The 19,814-nt window shown below is 40.2% G+C and overlaps 2 protein-coding genes across 2 annotated transcripts in view; both read left to right on the forward strand.

Moving 5' to 3' along the window:
- Positions 1–6,894, forward strand: part of snx5 (sorting nexin 5) — an 8,101-nt gene extending 1,207 nt beyond the window's left edge. The window contains exons 2-13 of the mRNA XM_035663474.1: positions 457–561; positions 639–749; positions 1,297–1,418; positions 1,560–1,683; positions 2,034–2,129; positions 2,243–2,348; positions 2,462–2,537; positions 2,683–2,722; positions 2,826–2,912; positions 3,755–3,914; positions 4,029–4,114; positions 5,481–6,894. Coding sequence (XP_035519367.1) covers positions 457–561; positions 639–749; positions 1,297–1,418; positions 1,560–1,683; positions 2,034–2,129; positions 2,243–2,348; positions 2,462–2,537; positions 2,683–2,722; positions 2,826–2,912; positions 3,755–3,914; positions 4,029–4,114; positions 5,481–5,531 — 1,164 coding nt within the window. The 3' untranslated portion in view covers positions 5,532–6,894. The remainder of the gene's footprint in view (positions 1–456; positions 562–638; positions 750–1,296; positions 1,419–1,559; positions 1,684–2,033; positions 2,130–2,242; positions 2,349–2,461; positions 2,538–2,682; positions 2,723–2,825; positions 2,913–3,754; positions 3,915–4,028; positions 4,115–5,480) is intronic.
- A 4,062-nt stretch (positions 6,895–10,956) lies between these two features.
- rrbp1a (ribosome binding protein 1a) overlaps positions 10,957–19,814 on the forward strand; it is a 13,542-nt gene continuing 4,684 nt past the window's right edge. The window contains 15 exon segments of the mRNA XM_035664034.1: positions 10,957–11,166; positions 13,639–14,343; positions 14,345–14,660; positions 15,521–15,675; positions 15,798–15,920; positions 16,545–16,697; positions 16,917–17,035; positions 17,226–17,379; positions 18,516–18,654; positions 18,808–18,992; positions 19,090–19,124; positions 19,214–19,289; positions 19,384–19,421; positions 19,541–19,622; positions 19,725–19,765. Of these exon segments, the coding sequence (XP_035519927.1) occupies positions 13,657–14,343; positions 14,345–14,660; positions 15,521–15,675; positions 15,798–15,920; positions 16,545–16,697; positions 16,917–17,035; positions 17,226–17,379; positions 18,516–18,654; positions 18,808–18,992; positions 19,090–19,124; positions 19,214–19,289; positions 19,384–19,421; positions 19,541–19,622; positions 19,725–19,765 (2,303 nt within the window). The 5' untranslated portion in view covers positions 10,957–11,166; positions 13,639–13,656.

The following is a 19,814-nucleotide window of genomic DNA, read 5'->3' on the forward strand; positions in this document are numbered from 1 at the left end:
CAGAAGCTTCCTCTGAACTGGTTGTACATTATTAAGCAAGGGAAGACTTCAGACGCTGGTGATTTGTATTGCTGCCTTACTGGCTTATATACGATTTTGCTTATATATGTGAATTATGGAGACTGATTGCAATTATTGCTGTTATTGAACTAATGTTCAAAATGCAACACTTATGAGCTTTGCTTGAGAAGCGTCTCTGCTATATGCATTCCCACAATTTTACACTTTAAATCTATCGTACCCCGCAGAAACAGTAGAGACACTGTAGATAAACAAAACCAAAATGAAGTGAATAATTATGATCGTAGTCCAGAATGGTGATCAGACAAAAGGTAGCTTGAAAGCAACATTAAAAACCAAGAGACCACAAAAATGTTTTGTACATGACAAGGGATTTTTTTTTTTAGTGTACCAGCTACATTTTTTATATAACCTTGGTGTATTCTTTCTCCTTAGATGCGCTCTGTGTCTGTGGATCTAAACCATGATGCCTCTCTTCTCATTGACATTCCTGATGCACTCTGTGAAAGGGACAAAGTCAAGTTTACTGTCCATACAAAGGTAAGAAGTATTCTCTACGGGTACGTTGATATGTTGACAGTTCTCTTTACAAATTATAATACTGTGTATATTTGCAGACCACACTGAGCTCTTTCCAGAAGCCAGAGTTCTCCGTTCCCAGGCAGCATGAAGACTTCATCTGGCTGCATGACACACTGGTTGAGACTGAGGACTATGCTGGACTAATCGTGAGTTTTGCTTCTTGCAGACAAGTAGAAAAGGGCCGTAAGATCACCGTTTGTCTTAATTTGTTTTTGTAAATGAGAAATTAAAGCACAGGTTGATTGTTATGTGTAGATTGCAAAATAATTGAGCACCTCAACTTTTCCTTTAGGATGTATATTTTTACTGTATATGTTACACATTAAAGGTACAGTATGTAACATTTAGGAGGATCTATTGTCATACATGGAATATAATATTCATAAGTATGTTTTCGTTTGTGTGTAATCATCTGAAAATAGGAATCATATTGTCTCATTACCTTAGAATGAGCCATTGTTATCTACAGGGTCCTCTTCTGCAGAGGCCACCATATTGAACTGCCGTGTTTCTAGAGTAGCTCAGAGTGGACAAACATGGACTTCTGCCTTTTTTGGTTTTGCGGCCACTGTAGTTTCTCCTGTGCTTGGTTGAGTCAGTGCTAGACAAAACACAAAGTCCTACAAACTGGTCCTTTAATTTAACCTGTCATTAGTTTTGAAAGTAACTTATTTCCTGCTTTATCATTCATAGATTCCTCCAGCGCCCCCAAAGCCTGACTTTGAGAGCCCAAGAGAGAAGATGCACAAACTGGGGGAAGGTGAAGCCACTATGACCAAGGACGAGTACACTAAAATGAAGCAAGAGCTGGAAGCGTGAGTGTGACACTCAAACGAAACACCATGAATCATATTGTGTCCTTCAGACAGTGTCATAATACAGAAGCTGCATGTAATACAAAAACTATTTATTTCTGTATTAATTATGTATATAATGTTTGCTGTTTTTCTTTTCAGTGAATACCTGGCTGTGTTCAAGAAAACTGTCCAAGTGCACGAAGTCTTCCTGCAGAGATTGTCCTCTCACCCCACTTTAAGCAAAGACAGAAACTTCCAGATTTTCTTAGAGTATGACCAGGATGTGAGTTCCTCATAATGCTGACTTCCTTTCCAGAGTTGTCAGTTGGAAAGAGAGGAAGTAGAGTTTACTGGAGACTGGTGACACATGGCTTACATCCTGCTGTGATCAGCAGTTATGCTTATCTGTGTAGTCTTTGTCAGTCAGTGGCCGTGGTATTTGCTAACAGAAGAAGAGTTAAAGACTTCATATACTTGTAACATGCAGCAAAAACAATGAACTATTGGTGAAGTCACAGACATTATTTCAGTCCCATCTTAGTTCCCAGAATGTCGTCTAATAAGCTTGACCAAATACATCATATTCCTCTCATTGATTGTAATAAATTCCCTTTCTACATTCTGTCATTTTAGCTCAGCGTGAGAAGAAAGAATGCCAAGGAAATGTTTGGAGGATTCTTTAAAAACATGGTGAAGTCAGCTGATGAGGTCCTTATCTCAGGAATAAAGGTGGGGCTTCTGCATACAGTACATGCATGACAGCATCACAGACTTGTTGTATCCAATGTTGTCGCCACTTCCCCACCACTTACCTTTTGTCTGCGTGTTTGTTTCCTCCACAGGAAGTCGATGACTTTTTCGAGCAGGAGAAAACATTCTTGCTCGACTACTCCAGCAAGATAAAAGATTCCACTGCCAAAGCAGAGAAAATGACCCGTGCACACAAAAGTATTAGAGGGTTTTTTACATTACCATATTTAATCAGATTTTTAATGGAGTGGAATAAATTAATTTATAATTGGAATTTGCTCAGTTTTTAAGGCTAATTTCTGTTGTCACAGATATTGCGGATGATTACATTCACGTCTCTGCCACTCTGAACAGTCTCTCTGCTGATGATAGTACAGCAAATAAGAAGTGAGTTTAATATGTAATTTAAGGATTTTATTTTTTATTTTTTCTCTTTTGGCCTCTTGTGGACAAAAGTTGTATTAATTCAGATCTTTATCAAAGACATAATTGTAGAGTTTTTTTCACATTATGGCTTTTCTTTTTTTCTCAGGCACCTGGAGAAGTTGGCAGACCTGTTTGAGAAGCTCAGAGTAAGTAGGACTTTAGTTACAAACTAACTGAGATACGGCAGAAAGGTTTTGTCCTGATTTTGTCTATGTGTGTATGTATATGTCTTCATCTGTGTCCCTGCAGAAAGTAGAGGGAAGAGTAGCATCTGACCAGGAGCTGAAACTCACAGAGCTGTTGAGATATTACATGAGAGACATCCAGGCAGCCAAGGTGAGACATGTTTATCCTCAGTCTTCATACGACATGCAGATACTCACAGCTATGTTCCTTGTTCATGAATTTCACATTTTGCTGTGTTTCAAATTCTCGATGCAACCCGTTCCAACCAGACAGAACAATATTTAGATTAGCCATTATTGTCTCTCTTAGGAGAAGTTTGTCTCGGGCAGTTGAGAGAACTGTTGACTTAAAAGCACACATGTACAGTCAAACTACACATAACAAGCTGTATCATATACACACACATCTATAAACACCAAAATATACACACCAAGAATATTGCACAGATGCTATACACCAATATATTGCACAGGACTCACAATACTGGAAATAACAAAAGGTCTGCTGTATTCCACAGATCAGGGCTCAGTATTAATCCTTTTTGTCTTTTTATAAGTAAATCTGAATTAAGGAGTGTACATTTAGGAGTGAAGATGAATAGAAATTATATCCATTATTCTGAGTAGCAAGGCAGTCATTTTCTAGTCAATGTAGTATTAGAGATGTTCATATTTGTTGTATTCAGCATGAAGACAGATTGAGTAGATATTTAAATTTAAATAATTGCATTTGAGGAGCAGTAACCGACCCTGTTATGCAAAACTAAGTGCATATATTCTCATTTATACTCAAAAAGTGTAATTTTCTGCTGTTAAATTCTGTCTTTTGAAATAGGAGATTAGATTTTGAACCATTGCATGTTGACCATTATAGATTATTAGACATTTTCCCAACGGAGACAAGTCATCTCTAAAATAGTTCAAGTTCACTTTCTTTACTTTCCCTTTTCATACTTTTTTTCCCCTCATGTTTAATTTCCTGGAACATGTCAGGACCTTCTGTACAGGCGAGCCCGGGCGTTAGCTGACTATGAGAACTCTAACAAGGCTTTGGATAAGGCTCGACTGAAGAGCAAGGACATTCCCCAAGCAGAGGAGCACCAGCAGCACTGCCTGCAGAAATTTGACAAGCTCTCAGAGTCTGGGAAAAAAGGTGTGTGCATCCGTGCATAAGAGATACAGGCTCGTTCTCTACTTGTTTCTTTGTGTGTAAAAATAGCAGGCACTGCGCAAGCTATTTTTTAACTGAATGATGTTATTCTCATAGAACTCACCAGTTTCAAGGGCAGGCGTGTTGTGGCCTTCAGGAAGAACCTCATAGAGATGGCGGAGCTTGAGATAAAACATGCCAAGGTGAGCAGCACAATACAGCCAACATGCATGAGGTTGTTTGTTTATTCATAACTTATACTTTGTGATGAAGTGTGGTGATTTTTACGCAAATTAAAATATTCCTTTAACTTCCTATAGGGGCGCACAGCTGGTGCCTATAGTATTATGCAGATAAAGTATAATTAATTACTGTTATACAGCCATAATGTCATTAATTAATCTCACGTGTGATCAGCATTAATATCTCAGTCATCAAATGCCAGAAAGGTGATAAATCATATATGTTATTATTGTTATTAATATAAAATGGATAATAACCTTTAGTATGCAAAAGCAGTTAATTCAAAGTTTATACATGTACCTTTTGATTGTCATTAATTGTATTGTATTTATATTGTATTGGCTGAACTGAAGTATGAATGAGGTGCAAACACATGTTCTTGTTTTGCAAATAGCAGTTTATGTGTGGGAAATGCATTCGCAACAACACTCTAATAGGCTGAGTTTATAGCAACTCTTGCTTTTATAGAATCTGTATCTGCCTGAGAAGACTTCTGTGTACTGCGTTAGTCATCTACACTGGTCAGCACTGGTTTAGTTTGGACTGAACAATGAAAGAGGAGGGGTTTGAAGCCACACTAAATGCTGCCACCGTGTTACTGGAAGTTGTAAACATTATATATTTACAAATTAAGGTTAACACCCCTCCTGCTTCTTCTTTGTGCATTTAATCATTTACACTAAGCAAATAAACCTGCCCCTGAATGCTCCAAGAGACACAATTATAAATCACCAAAATAAAGGACTTTTAAATTAGAAAATAAATCTTTCCACCGCCCCTATTATCTATACCCCTGTATACACGATTATAATATTATTCAGGTTTATAATTACTGTCTTTGCAGGCACGTATTCAATTTTTTAGCATTTCAGTAAGTGTGTGTTTTTATGATTGACTTGAGAATTTACCCACTTTGATTTGTGTTTACCTTGATGCTTATGCATTTTAAAACCTCCTTGTGGATTTCTCTGTCATTGCCAGTAATGAGAGTGACATGCAATGAAGATTTGCTTGTGTTAGGTGGCAGACAGTGAGCAGAAACCTGGGCTCACTGATGGTGTTTACATGCCACAGCATCACTGTTTCTTTTCAAAATCCCCCAGCAAACTTATTCGATTAACTAATGATCAGGATAACAATTTTGTTGTTCAGGTTTCCATAAGTAAGATATGTTGTTTAAGCATGCAAACACAACAAAAACCTAATTATAACTGCAGTTGTGCATTCAATGTGCATTTTATTTGTTGAGATATTGGATATCCTCCTGACTTAAAACAGAACTCTATTTGTCAGGAATATTAATATTGTTTTCGCCTGTCTCCACAGAACAATGTGACTCTATTGCAGGGATGCATTGACCAGCTCAAGAACAACTGACATGTTTTTTTAGAAGTATTTTTGTCCTACCATCACCAAGTGACCAGTCATAGCGAATGAAAACCTGGCATCCCCGGGGCCTTGCATGGACATGAACCTAAGCCCTATCTCTGCTCCCACCCATGGGTCTGATGCCACTTTAAAACCCTGCATGAGACCAAGTGTCTCGTAAGCAGAATGTCTTCATGTTTACAGAGTCCCTGTCCTCTGGTCCGTGGTCCATCCTTTTCCATTATTTATGGAGGTCTAACTCAGTGTGAATGCCTCCAGAGAATGAGGCTGCCAACATTAAGGTCTTCCATTGTTTGCAGCACCAATAGGGCTGATTTTCTTTTTTCCTTAATTTCTTGTTTTATCTTTACATTATGCACATAATAGAAAAAAATTTCATTTGATGATATTTCTTCCTCCATACATTCTGACTCTAACCTTCTTTTCTCATGTCCACTTTTAAATACCTTTAATTTTGTGAATGTTTTTCACATCGCCATAACCTACGTTTTATGCTTCATATGCTTAATCAGCTGGTTTTTTTGTGTGTTTGTTTTACAGAAGCAAAACTAGTGCCTGTAAAAAAAAATCATCCTCAAAACATCCTCATACTCCATTCCCACGCTCTGACACTGGAGTACAGCTAAACCAACCCTCTAGTAGGGAAACTTAGGACTGACTGACAAGACAAGACAGTTCATCTTCAAGTCTGAAATAGCTACACTTCACCTCAGGAATGGACAGTTGGATTGGTCCCCACATTCTTGTTGAAGTGGCAGTTATCTTAAGATGCACATTCATTTTGCAAATTTGGATGAAAGGAAATATTTTGGTAAAAAGAAATCTGTAAACTAATAGGCTATTTAAGAATCTAGCATTTTTAGCAAAGTAAAAACCACATTACTAACAACTATGAGTCTGCATTTTGGTTCATCACTCATTACACCCCTGCACTACATGTTTTATGCCCTCAGCAGCCTCTTTCCCCCAGCCAACTCTGCCTATATACTCTTTCCTTTTCAGTGCGTAATTGTTGTTTTTCTTTATTTTGCCATGAATTCCCCTTTGTTATTGATGGGGTCTTGTGTATCAGACCTGATATATTTACCAGATCTTCTAAACAGTTTGTTTATTTTAAACACTTATTAAAAAAAAAAAAGATGCACTAAGAAGATAAGAAAATACATTACAAAAATGACCAGGCACAGTGGAGTGTTAAAATGCATTATAGTTTTTTTTTTTTAAGAAATTGAATGTATTTCTAATGGATTCCAACTGTGTGAATTCCTTTACATGATGCTTTTCTTACAGAACATTAGCATTTTATAAATTTGTAATAATGGCATTGAATAAATCCTACTTTCCCAAGTTTCATCTGTGCCATTCTCTATTTGTCTTGAGGGTTTCTGTTGCATGAAAGTACACCGATAGTTTAAAGAGCCACCCATCAAACCACTAGGTGGCAGTATCCATCTTTCCACTGTATCCTGTTTCCACTAAGTTTCAGTGTGTGGGCCCTTGAATTTAAACACAGCTGTATGCATGTTTGTGTTAAATCCATTGACCACAGTGGATCCTGGGATGGGACCGTGTGGTGTATTAGAAAAGCTGTGAGGAAATGCCAGAGTGCTCATGGGAATCGCCACCGCCGAAAATGCACATTTCATGTCCTACTTTTTGAGCAGCACTAAGCAACATGACCTAAACAAATAATCTGCAATGAAATATACTTTTGTGTACCAGGTCATTCATCAACCATTTCCCTGCTGGTCTCATAATATAAATAAAAATAGGTTATTAATGACTTGTATTCTTGCAAACTGCTTACATATGGAAACGTTTAAGCAATTTGTTTTTTTTTTGCATTACTCCACACAAGGCTGTTAAGGAAACTGCTGCTAACAGTGCTTAATACCGCTTCATTAGCCAGCACCTAAGTAATTCCACACATATAGCGGTGAAGGGTTACACCTGAGTGAGACGTGTTCAAGTTATGTTGGTCGTGTGCATACACAGAATATACTGTACCTGTCCAGGATGCCTTCGTCAATATTGACATCACCGGTGGTACAGTCACGGTGACTTTTAGGTTTCCGTTCACTGATTGGATGAAAGGCACAGACTACAGCCAATGAGATGGTAACACATTATCAGTACAAACATGTTAGTTTGCCAACTGCGATCAGAGCAAACAGTGTTTAAAAGCGTGGCATTTTTTGGAACATGAATAGAAATAGGTAATATAAGGCCCAGACATCAAGATGAAGTGCCTGCTTTAAGGTGCCATAGTTAGGCATTAACTCACAGCGATCTTACTCACTTCACTGTCTGAAACTGTACAGTTAATGATCTGAGTACATCAGTGTGAAACAGACAAGTATCAGTCCTAAATTTAGTCATTTTCATGTTCCCTTTGTGTGGCTGCTGTAGTGTTATGATAAAGAATTTCCTCAGTCCTTGCACTAATCACAGAAATAAAACTTCGAGGCAATGATGCACTGTGTACAATTTGTCAGTGCCGTTATAAAGGAACAAATCTGCTTGCTTCAAAGACTTATTGTGCTGAGTTTATGAATTTTCTTATCTCCCCTTAGGCACGCTTGGATAATTTGCAAGCTATAAATGTATGATAAGGAGTACGATTTTGCAAATTTTCACAGCTTTTGGAGACATTATCAGTGATTGGCCATGAATAATTCATTCAACATCTTTATGAACCCTACTTTTTTTTGTCACTATCATGTCAGAAGCCTCAGTCACACAAACACACGTACTGCTCTTAGACAGTCAGGCCCTGGATTTGAAAATGCTTAATGGAAAAGTATAACCAAAAAGGACAGTCTTTTTACCACTTTGGTTGAGGTCATGGATAGTTAAACTGCAAAGAGCCAACAGGCCAACATCTTACATACGCTGACTGAGCCTGTGAAAGCACCTGCCTCATGTCCCACAGCTCTACACTGTTCAGTCATAATAAATGCAGACAGAAGCCTTGGAGCAGGGCTGGAGGCATGAGGCATGAAGGCCTCCTCAAATAGAAACCGTGACCTCTGAACGGGCTCACTACAAAAAAAGTGCACCTGCAGAGCTTGCTGACGTAACTGAACTGTGTGCTTCCTTAGTGAAACAGAACAGGGTGCTTATTCCCAGTGCTCATCAGGTAAAATTTGCACACAGCTACAGTTTAAAAAAAAAAATCAACCTTCCTGCCAAGAAACCCATGACACAAGTGATTTGTACAACATCCCTCCTCTTTAGTGTGATTGCGAGTTCGAACTTAAGGAAAACTAACCACTAAGTGTTGTCCAAAGTAGACCTTTGGCCTTTTCAGTATTCAATATTTAGCCATCTATATACTGCTGCACATCAGTGACATGTTTGTGAGTTACATATGGGAACTTATTTGATGAGAATTAATATAATACTGAGGGAGATCACATAATTCTTTCTGATTCTCAGTGAATCCCACAGTAATTTCATGGCAAAGCTACATGTTTGTAGCACTTAAAAGTCTGAAAAGTATTATCTTCCTTTTATTAATGCTATTCTGTCATTAATGCAACACTAAAAAGCTCAAAGGACGACAGGCAAAATCTTTTAGGTTAGTGTGCCCTGCCCTGCTCAGGCAGTCATTTGCTTTCACGCACACAATATAAACACAATGTCATTGCAGATTCTAAGTAAATTACATTTGTAGACCAACAAGACAAGTGTTTCATCTCCTCTCACAACAGAAATACTTTGAGTGTGATTATATTTCACAGCAGTTTATGCGATGTTGTGTAAGTAAAAGGCTAGTTATCATCTTGATTATCAGCATATATACATACTAGGGAGAGAGAGATCTCGTGAACATATCTGGCCGATGCTGAACTTTCAGTAGCTGGAGGAGTGAGAAAAGGTAGTGAAAATGCTAAATCACTGACTCTGGTTTGTGTGCATCAGTCACCATATAAAGAGATGTTATTGGGTAGTAACAAGTAAGACAGGTTTCATAAACAAGAAATTATTTAACACCAACTGAATATATAGTTAGTATGTTGTAGGATAGAAAACAAGCAGCAATCTAAGGTGCCAAGGAACATGTAGAGCTTGGTCAGGCACATATTCTTGATGCAGCCGCGTATTCAAAACCACACTTGGTTGTGTATACTGTCACATTTGAAGTCTTTTACAAAGCATTTAGTGTATTGTTGTGTATTTTCCTGATGTAATAATTATTGTTGGGTCGATGTTCTTTTTACTCTTGAGCAACAAGTGGCTCCACTTCACTAACTGGTTCGAGGAGAGGTTGTCTCAAGGATGCAAGTGTTTTCAAATGTGACCTGGGGTGTGGGCAAAGAAATGTTCCATAACTAGTGTAGAGGAGCTACAGATTTGATTGACACTCATCCTACTTGTCCTACTTGAATGAATTAATTACACAGGCACACAAGCCTTCACATTGTTCAATGCATTAATTAACACATTGTCATTTAATCTCCCTGTGCTAGTTTTTGGGACATTAAAATAAAGGAAGGTGTGGTGAGTAAGCCTGTCAAGAAGGACTGTAGGAACTTGAACGTCACTATTGCTAACAATGTTATCCTGCAGGTGTGGCTAATAATGATAATTTCTAGGAGGCCTGCAGCCTTGCCTGGAAGGTTTTACTTTTGTATGTGAAATGGCGCAGATGGTCCAGTCTGTCTTGTGGAAAAAACAAAAGTATACTTAATGTAAAGTGGCGACACAATAATAGAAAACTGTAAATAAAAGTAATAAAAGTGCTGTTTTGAACAAATCAGTATAGTATCAGCAGTACAGTGTATTTATGCTTCAGACATACAAGATGCATTTAAAGAAGAATGCCTCATAATGCTGTGCAGCCAAGTGACATTCAATGAAAGACACCAGACTTTCCTAAGATGTCAAGTATGTTTTTCTTTGGGCGGAATTTGTATAAACAAATATCTCGCGGTTTGCATTTTTCTCTGGGTGAAAACATCATATAGCATGAAACCAGCTAGAAAAGAACAAGCTGATACTGATAATATAAGATATAACAACTTAACAAATGGGACACCAAAAAGGGAAAACTGTATGTTTTCTTTTTAAGCAAACAAAACTACTACTATTACTACCAGCTGTATATACATGTAACACAGTACTAAGTGTATTTGTCTCACAAAAATAGCCGGTAGCCTCCTTTAAAAAAAAAAAACAATTTACTTCAGCAAATTCACTTGTGACACATTCCACTTCAAACAAACCACTTCTGTTTGACTGACCTACTAAATGAGCCCTTTTCATGTGTTTCACGGCGCTGCGACTACAACTCCCGGCATGCTCACTGCCACGTTCCAGCCAATCAGAGGCCGTCTGGGGGGTTTATGGCAGCTATTTGGGGCACGGGGCCAGCGCGTCTAGCCAGCTCGAAGTGCCACGACTTCACAGCAGAGCACGGATCCTCCAGCGGAGTGAGTGGAGAGAGAGAGAGAGAGAGGGGGAGAGAGCACTGGGAGAAGAAGAGGAAGGAAAAAAAGAAAGCTAGTTAGCCAGATAGCTGGATGAAATAGGCAGCTTTTGCACAGAAGTCATTTATAATTTAAAGCTTTTGCAGCCTCTCTCTGTTCCCGTTGAAGCAAGCAGCTCCATCAGCAGCGAGGTTAGTGTGGGAATTTTATTTTATCTCATTGAGCCAGCGTTAGCTTGCTTTGGGGGGGTGGTGGTGGTGGGGGGGGCAGCTAACTCCTGAGCTAACTCCTGGTAGAAAAAGACAAGCTGGTTTTTAAAGTTTATCCTGAAAATGTGTTTTTTTTTTTTGTATTTTAAAGATGTGTTTTCAGCGGTTTAGTTTGCAGTTTTGGTGTCACTTTGGACCATGACGTGCAGCCAAGTTCATTGATTCATAGTGTTAGCTGCAATGCTAGCAAGTAGTGATTTAAAAGCCATATCAACATAAAATAAATGGTGACAGGATTAGACACTCTTTATTTGATTCAACGCGTGTTTGAATAGATTGTAGGTTGTTTGCTTAATGTCTCTCAAAATCTTCAAGGTCTTTTTTTTTTTTCCATTTGTGGCCTCAGTGTGATCATTTTAGTGGTAGTTTGGTTTTAAATAAACAGTTTTTGTTTTTTTGGAAGTCGATGGGATTGTGTTAAAGTAGTGGATTAAAAAATGGGAGATTTAGTAGGAATAGTTCTTCCTTTTTGCAGTATGTCTGAAACCCAAACTAATAAAACTATCTTTAAAAGGCGAGAAAATGTACATAGTTTAAATTTACATAATCACCTCCCAGGTTTAATAAAGTGAAGAGATTATTTATCTATTATAGCTGAAGACTACTAATGCAACCCCCTGTGGATATCCCATTGCCCATGAATGAAAGCCAGATGTTTGTGACTTATAAAAGGGGTATAAAGTTTGTTCCTAAGGTCCATCTTAACATCTTATCTCTTAAAGACCCTGATATGCACTTTAATCTTAAGAAAAAGTTACCCCGGGTCCGTTTTCTCAAAGTCCTCTTTTTCAGTCTGAGCAGAGATGCACTGACGTGTGATATATCACAGATTAGGAGGCAGTACAAACTCTCCCCTTTCACTACTAGCTTTTAGACCCTGCAATGAACGAGGACTCTGGACTCTTGTTTCGATTACACTGAAGTATCTCAGCAGTTTTCCTCTCCCGTGTCACAGTGTTGGTTTGTTTTAAAACAATAAACCCTTCAAGGATTGTCCTTTTTTTTTTTTTTTTTCTTTTTTTTTTTTTGCATTAAATAAAGGATAATATAATATATGATCGGATAACATCCCCCATCCATGATATAAACGGATATAAACTGCAGCAACAATACATCAAAGAAAGGGTTTTAGTGTCCCTAAACTGGCAGATACTCCCAGCCAGTTTCCCTCCCCTGCAGGCTAAATATTCTGGTTTGTCACAGGCGCCTTTAAGAGTCTTAAAGGGATAGTTGAAAGCCCCTTTTAAGGGATGTTTTTTTTTTTTTACAGAGCAGGAAATTAACACTAACCATCAGCCAACTTCTGGAAGTTTTTGGCAGTTGCTGGTAACTTTATGTACTTTTGTCTGAAACTCTCTTCCCATTATGGCGTCGTGGTGTCTTTCCTTGCCATAACTTTATATTTAGGTCGTTTAATAGTGTAAGATTTATTTTTAGTCCCTGTCACATATTTCACACATGCACTTAACTCCTTAATATCTCTGATCATTTTAGCATTTGACATATGTAATAGTTGCTCTAGTAACTTTTTTCATTAAAACTTTTCTTTTTAATGGTTGAATAGGTATTAAAATTACATTTATTATGTTTGTATATATGAATAAAATAGTCTTTATGTTAACTGTAATGCTTACTCCTCATACACAACTTGCCATGTGTTGGATTTCTGTGTTTCTTGTATTATAATGGATCTTTCTGCTGATGAGTAAAATAGCATTTTTGTATAGAATCATGTATTTTAGTTGATCTTGTGCCACGTTACAACAGCAGTGTAATAATTCAAATAATCATTATAATGTGCAAAGAAATTAAAACAGTTAAATATACTTTACTTTTTGAAACTTTTTTTGAGACATTTCAAACCCTTGAGTTGTTTTAAGGGCAGGGGGATCTCAGCAAGGTGCTACTATTTCATTGTGTTTACTTTGGCTTTGTTTGCTTGAGTCCTTGTACCTAAGCTCAGTACTGTATTTCTAACAGAAGCAGTCAGTGTGTGAGATTTAGCTATGATTGTGAGTTTGAGCTGTATGAACACAGATGTTTAACCCTATGTAGGAAGGCTATATGGCAAGAGCAGCTGTTACTTGATAAGATTTGCTGGTCTGCATTATTCAGCCTTAGCCCCAACGTTTATGGGTAAAACAGTGACACCTTGAGGCTTTTGAAGGTAAAAGCTTAGTTTTTTTTCCCCTCTATATGGCATTAATCACAATTCTCTCTCTCATCATCTGCTGTGTTAATACAGCTGCTTTGCCTAGGCACAAATACTGTTAAATTAATTAATATATGAATTTCTTTCTCCCGTCGTAGAACTGCCTGGACTTTTTCTCTACAGAAAAAAAAAATCGTTTAAGTTGTTAACTGCGTTGACACACTCTGCCACTCTCTTTTCAGGTTAACTGAAATTGAACAATGGATATCTATGACCCCCAGACCCTTGGGATCATGGTGTTTGGTGGATTCATGGTGATCTCTGCTGTCGGGATTGCCCTTGTCTCCACCTTCTCCATGAAGGAGACTTCCTATGAGGAGGCCCTGGCTAAACAACGCAGAGAGTTGGGTAAGCCGCAGTCCGCTCGCACTGAGAAAAAGAAGAAGGACAAAGTATCTGAGAAGAAGAGCCGTGGAAAGAAGAAAGAAGAAAAGCCCAATGGAAAGATCCCAGAGCCTGACAACATTCAAGAGGAAGCTGAATCCGACACAGTCATTGAGCCTGCTGTTGCCCCAGTTGTAGCTGCTGCTCCTGCTCCTGCCCCTGAGCCTGTCCCTGCTTTGGAGGTTAAACCTACTGCAGCCCCAGAGCCAGCAGACACTCAACCCAAGACTGCAGCTGAACCAAGCCCTGCCCTCACCGAGCCCTCTCCCGCTCCCTCACCTAAAGAGAAAAAGAAGAAAAAGGTGGCCAAGGTCGAGCCAGCCTCTACCCAATCAGCTCCACTCATGGCAGCCCCTGCACCAGTCAAGTCCTCTTTGGCCCCTGCATCAACCCAGGCCCCTGTGCCTGCTCCGACTAAAGCAACCCCTGCATCAGCCAAGTCTGCCCCTGCCCCTGCGTCAGCTAAATCTGCCCCTGCATCCGCTAAGTCTGCCCCTGCCCCTGCCACTTGCATCAGCTAAGTCGGCTGCTGCATCAGCTAAGTCGGCTCCTGCCCCAGCCAAGTCTGCCCCTGCCCCAGCCCCTGCCCCAGCCAAGTCTGCCCCTGCCCCAGCCAAGTCTGCCCCTGCGCCAGCCAAGTCTGCTGCAGCCCCGGCCAAGTCTTCACCAGCTCCATCCAAGACTGCCCCTGTGCTGGAGGCTGTCACTAAAGATGTCCCAGTGATGGCAGTGCCCCCGGTGGGATCTCAGCAAGCTACCGCTGTTGCAGGAAAAGCACAGGAGCCCAAGAAGAAGGCCTCCAAGAAAAAGGCTGAGCCAGGTAAGCAAATCTAGTTGAGAGATATCTACTTAACATTTTGCAGTTATACATTTTATTTTATTATTTCTTTATCTTATTCTGTTATGTGTACAGTATTGATGTGGTTATTAAAGAGATATCCAAAATGTTGAAATCTACAGATAATCTCAGCACAGCATGGAAAAGAGAATAATACAGATAGATCATAGTACTGTTATCAATATGTTGTTAAACTAAACCATCACTGTTTAAAATGAACCTTTTTCATTGAACTGGAAATGGTTGTTGAGGCAGGAACTACATTAGCCATAACACCGGTGTTAGTACTCAGACTTGAATGTTTGGAGGTGGAGTGGGGGCATGTCTGTACAGTTGAATAGCACACGCCCACGCTCACAAACTAAGGCAGTAATACCCTGTCAGTGCTGATGAACTTCTAGCTGTGTATCCTTGGAAATTAGTGCCAATGGCAGTAGTGGGCGATGTTTGGCACTCTGCTCTGGAGGGCATACAGCACGCCAGCTAGTCCAAACACCACTGCCCTGTTTTGTTAACAGACAAAGACTCTCAGTGCCCTGACAATGGGTAGGGAGGGGGGCGGGGTTCTCCCTTGCCTGAGGCTTGTCTCTGCCTGGCGCCACAGTGCCCCATCATTTTGCCATCCGAAGCTGCCCAGGGCCTAAGACCCAAAGGACAAGGCACAACCTTGTCCTTTTTACCGAGGCAGTGTGGTAATTCAGACTTCACCGGAACAGTCTAATCAGCTCTAAAACTGTCTGGCCTTTTGATTTTTAAAAAATGAAATAAATTCTGTATTCCTTATCTCATGCCACTGTGTTACTGTGCGTTACATTCAAATGGTTTGTGTTTGCTTCCTTTAGTTCCAGCGGTGGATTCTGCTGATGCTCCACTGTACCTGCCCTACAAGGCTCTGGTGTCCACCATCAGTAGCATGGTGTTCAGTGAGGGAGAGGCTCATAGGCTGATCGAGATCCTGTCTGAGAAAATCGGCATCATTCAGGACACCTGGCACATGGTATGGGGCCGTCAATGATTGAGTGAGAGTGTGCGGGCACAAGATAGTTTACCTACAATGTATTCAGTGAACTATGTTTTTCACTTTATTTTTGTTGTCTTTCTGTGTACGTGTGTCTTCAGGCCACTCAGAAAGGAGACCCAGTGGCCATGCTGAAGAAACAACTGGAGGAGAGGGAGAAACAGCTGGCAGCAGAACAAGAGGACGCTACTGCAGCAAAGAACCGCCTCAGAGAACTCACCAAGGTTAGACATACAAGGGTCTCTCAACTTATAATGAAGCCACAGATAGGGTCCAGTTCCTGCCACAAAAACATCATCTGGTCTATAGCCATGCTCATTACTTTAAAAAACAAAATTGTATTTTCTTTCTACTATTGAGGCAAGAAGTGCAGCTCGGCCTGAAGGGGGCAGCAGAGGAAAGAACATTTTGTTACCTAAGTCAAAAGAATGTACTTTGGTGCACAAGAACATGTTCTGACATTCAGATTGCAGCTTTATCTTTTTGTCCTGAAGGTGGCAATAGAGGAAAGTTAAGGTGACCCAATGCATAGGCCACATCCATTAACAGGCATAAAGGGCTCACTCAGTTTCATGGTAATCCAACCTACTAGATTTAGATATTAGGAAGTATGTGAAAGTCCATTCTTAGGACAGCTGGATTTTTCTCCGAAAATATCACGTCTGTCTGTATGTTCTGTATACTTTAATATTGTATACAAAGTAAACATTAAGGAATTAATTATTCTCAATTAATTACCCTAAAAAAAGTTCTTAATTCATTAGTCAATGGATTATGGCTGTCTTTACTTAATTTCATAACAATAGTTTAATCTGAATGTGCTCTCTGACCGTGCCGTCTGTTTACAGGAGCTGTCTGCTGAGAAGTCCAAGGTGACCAGTGTGGAGACGAGGCTGAGTTCTCAGCTGAGTAAGCGAGAGCAAGAAATGATTGCTCTGCAAGCTCGCATGCAGGCCAGTTACCAGGACCATGTAACCCAGACCCAGGGGCTCAATGCAAAGGTCAGTTCTCATACGCATAATTACAATTTGTGATCAGATTAGTACATTTTAGTTTCCATTTTGTCTCTGTATTGTCCTCTTGGTGATCTGGCTGCTAATTAGAAGTGATTTTTATTTATTTAGTTCTTCTGAGACTGATTTAAAGCAGCTGTCCAAAGTGCGAGAGTCCAACATGGCTGGTTTATGTTTTTTGTAAAAACTTGCATAATTATTTTACAGATCCTCAGCCTGCAGGACCAGCTGGAAAAAGGCCCCAATGCCCAGCTGGCCCGTCTACAGCAGGAGAACTCCATTCTCCGCGATGCCCTTAACCAAGCCACTAGTCAGGCTGAGAGCAAGTGAGTGTTTCCCTCAAACAGTAAATGAGAAGCAGTGATTTACAATGACTTGCATTTTACCTCTTTATACGACACAGTGTGTAGAAATTCAAAGGCCTGTTCGACCACACCTGAAGTTTGGCTCATATTTTTGTGAGGCCCTGACTCTTTCTCCCTACGTCTCTCTCCCCCTCTCTAATTCTGTCCTCAGACAAAATGCGGAGCTGGCCAAGCTGCGTCAGGAATGCACAAAGTTAACCAAGGAACTTGGAGAGAAGACAGAGAGTCTGCTCGCTGATGAGCACATCAGGAAAGGGCTGGAGGCCAAGGTCTCCGCTACTGAGAAGCAACTCTCCCTGCTGCAGGTTGGCATGGCCTGTGGGGGCACCACATCATCTCTTTTATAAATGACGGTGGATCAAGTTTCCACGTGGAAACAAATTTATGCACACTTTTTTTTTTTTGTGTGAGCAGCCAGTTAGTTAGAGAGTCCCTAGAAAATGCAAGTCTAGACCTTTCCCACCTACCCACCAACCCTCTAATGTTATGGGACGTTTAATTGCCTTGTAATCATGGAGCCCAGGGCTGAGCTGGAATGCAGCCATACAATAATGGGGCTGCAGGGAAAATGCTTCTCAGCACCAGCTGGAATGTGTGCGTGTCCAAGCACCTCTCCTCTCCAGCCTTCTGTAACTGGCTGTCAAAGAGCAGGAACAGTCTGCTGCTATAACACGTGACTATCAGACAGTACATCTTACATTATCGGTAAATTTGCCGTTCTTGAGAGTGTATATACATACTATCAGCCCACATATTCACTCACTGATGGAACTATTATGGGTTGTGTGGAGCAAGTGAGTCATCACTTCCTGACAGTCAAGTGTTCTTTTGGTTTAATCATTAACATCCCTGATGGACAGTTTATGGTCTTTAACCATGTTATGCAATGGCTCAGGGCATCAGTCGGTATACTGTAAACACGCTCAAATGATGCAAGATGTTGTTTTTCTAATTTCTTTGACGTGAGATGAGTTTTACTGCCTTTGTGAAATTGGTATGTGTTGCTAGACTAAACTCGGCAGTCAGTCATCATCAGCAATCAGCTGCTTTGACTGAATCTGTCAGAAGGCACAGGCAAGCTAATTATCTCAAAATCCACTCATGTTCAAAGCACTTCCTACAAGACACTTCCTTTTTAAAAAATCCAACCAAACTGCTTGCCATGCTGTTAAAATGTCTATTTTTGTTGTATTGTTACATAACCTCAAGCCAAAAGGATATTCTGATTGTCCCATAGCTGGATTATATAATGTTAGATTGTGTTTATATCCTGTTTTCTGAATGTGTGGAAATATTTTAAAGATATTTAACAGAAATGGAACACTGTCCGACTCCTCATGCACTGATATTGTCTTGCGAATCAATGCTGCAAAGTCAGATCAGACTGTGGATCTTTGCTGCCCCCTGCTGTTTGACACATGTTGATCAATTTTGTTGTCAGGCCAGCCATTCGGAGAGCGAGCAGGCGTTACAGAGGAGATTGGAGGAGGTGTGCGAGGAGCTCAGAACAACACAGAGTAAAAACGGCAGCCTGCAGGCGTCTTTGGACAAGACCCAGCAGGATAGCAGCACACTGTCAGGTCAGAGAATGGGGGAACAAGGTCTTAATGGTTGCCAGATGTTATGGCATAATACTTAACTTTTGAGCTTTGGGATCATGCAACCAGTGGTTGTATCGCAGAATATAAAATATGAAATGTGCTGTGTTTTGATAGTGGACTGTGTCCTTGCAGAGTTTCAGGTGCGTATTGAGAGATTGGAAGCCGAGATCAGGGATCGCTCTACTCAGGTGGAAGCCCTCACTGCGCAGCTGGAGGAGACACAGGCAGAGAAAAGCCAGCTTGTACAGCAGGTGGCCTCTATCAACTCACTGCTGGAGGCCAGTCAAACCAAAAAGGAGGAGGAGCAGGACAATCAGGTAGGATATAGATAGTCTGTTTAACTTTTCTGAAGTGGCAAGACGCCTGACCGCATATAATCAGACCTAAGGATGTCTGTTGTTTCTGATTCTGCAGGGGAATGCTGCAGAACTGGAACAGCTAAAGCTCAGGTAAGTGTTTGACCACACATTTCTTCAAAGTCAAAATCAGATCCAGAGCTGTTCCATTAATTAATTAAAATACTGTGCTAAATCTGCAGCCTTCAGGCGAGAGACAACCAGCTGAGCACACTTCAGGATGAACTGAAGCAACTGCAGGTGAAGCAGGAAGCTGCTGTAAGTGTTGTTGGATCTATTACCAAATAATATCACTTTTCAATTATTCAGGAGCATTAATGTTTCCTAATCACAAAATCTGTTCTTCTAACAGGAGAACACTATTGTTGAGCTAGAGCAAAGAAACAAGAGGTATTTTGCTTTTCACTATCCATCCATTTGACTCGAATCTTATGGATTTTCCACACCTGTGTTCTCTGTTTATTTCTACTTTAATCCAAATTGTGTGTCCTTTTTTTTTTTTTTTTTAGCGGGGATACCAGCCTCATCACATCACTTCAGGATGAACTCAAAAACCTCAAAGAAGAGATGGTGCAACTTAAAAACACACCAGTAAGTGCACCTTTTGATGTGTTGCATCATTTTACTTCTCAAGCTGCCCTGCAGAACGAGACATTATCTGGGTGACTCATTTGCATGTCCACTTTGTTCCAGCAGTCGGATGACTCCGCAGAGCTCGGACTACTACAGAACAGGTAAATGAGTTTTGGCACATGGAGGAAAAAAAAAAAAAAAAGTTTCTCT

This window comes from Morone saxatilis, unplaced genomic scaffold (assembly GCF_004916995.1).
Source record: "Morone saxatilis isolate NCDOM2014 unplaced genomic scaffold, NCSU_SB_2.0 Contig19, whole genome shotgun sequence".
NCBI classification, from domain to species: Eukaryota; Metazoa; Chordata; class Actinopteri; family Moronidae; genus Morone; species Morone saxatilis.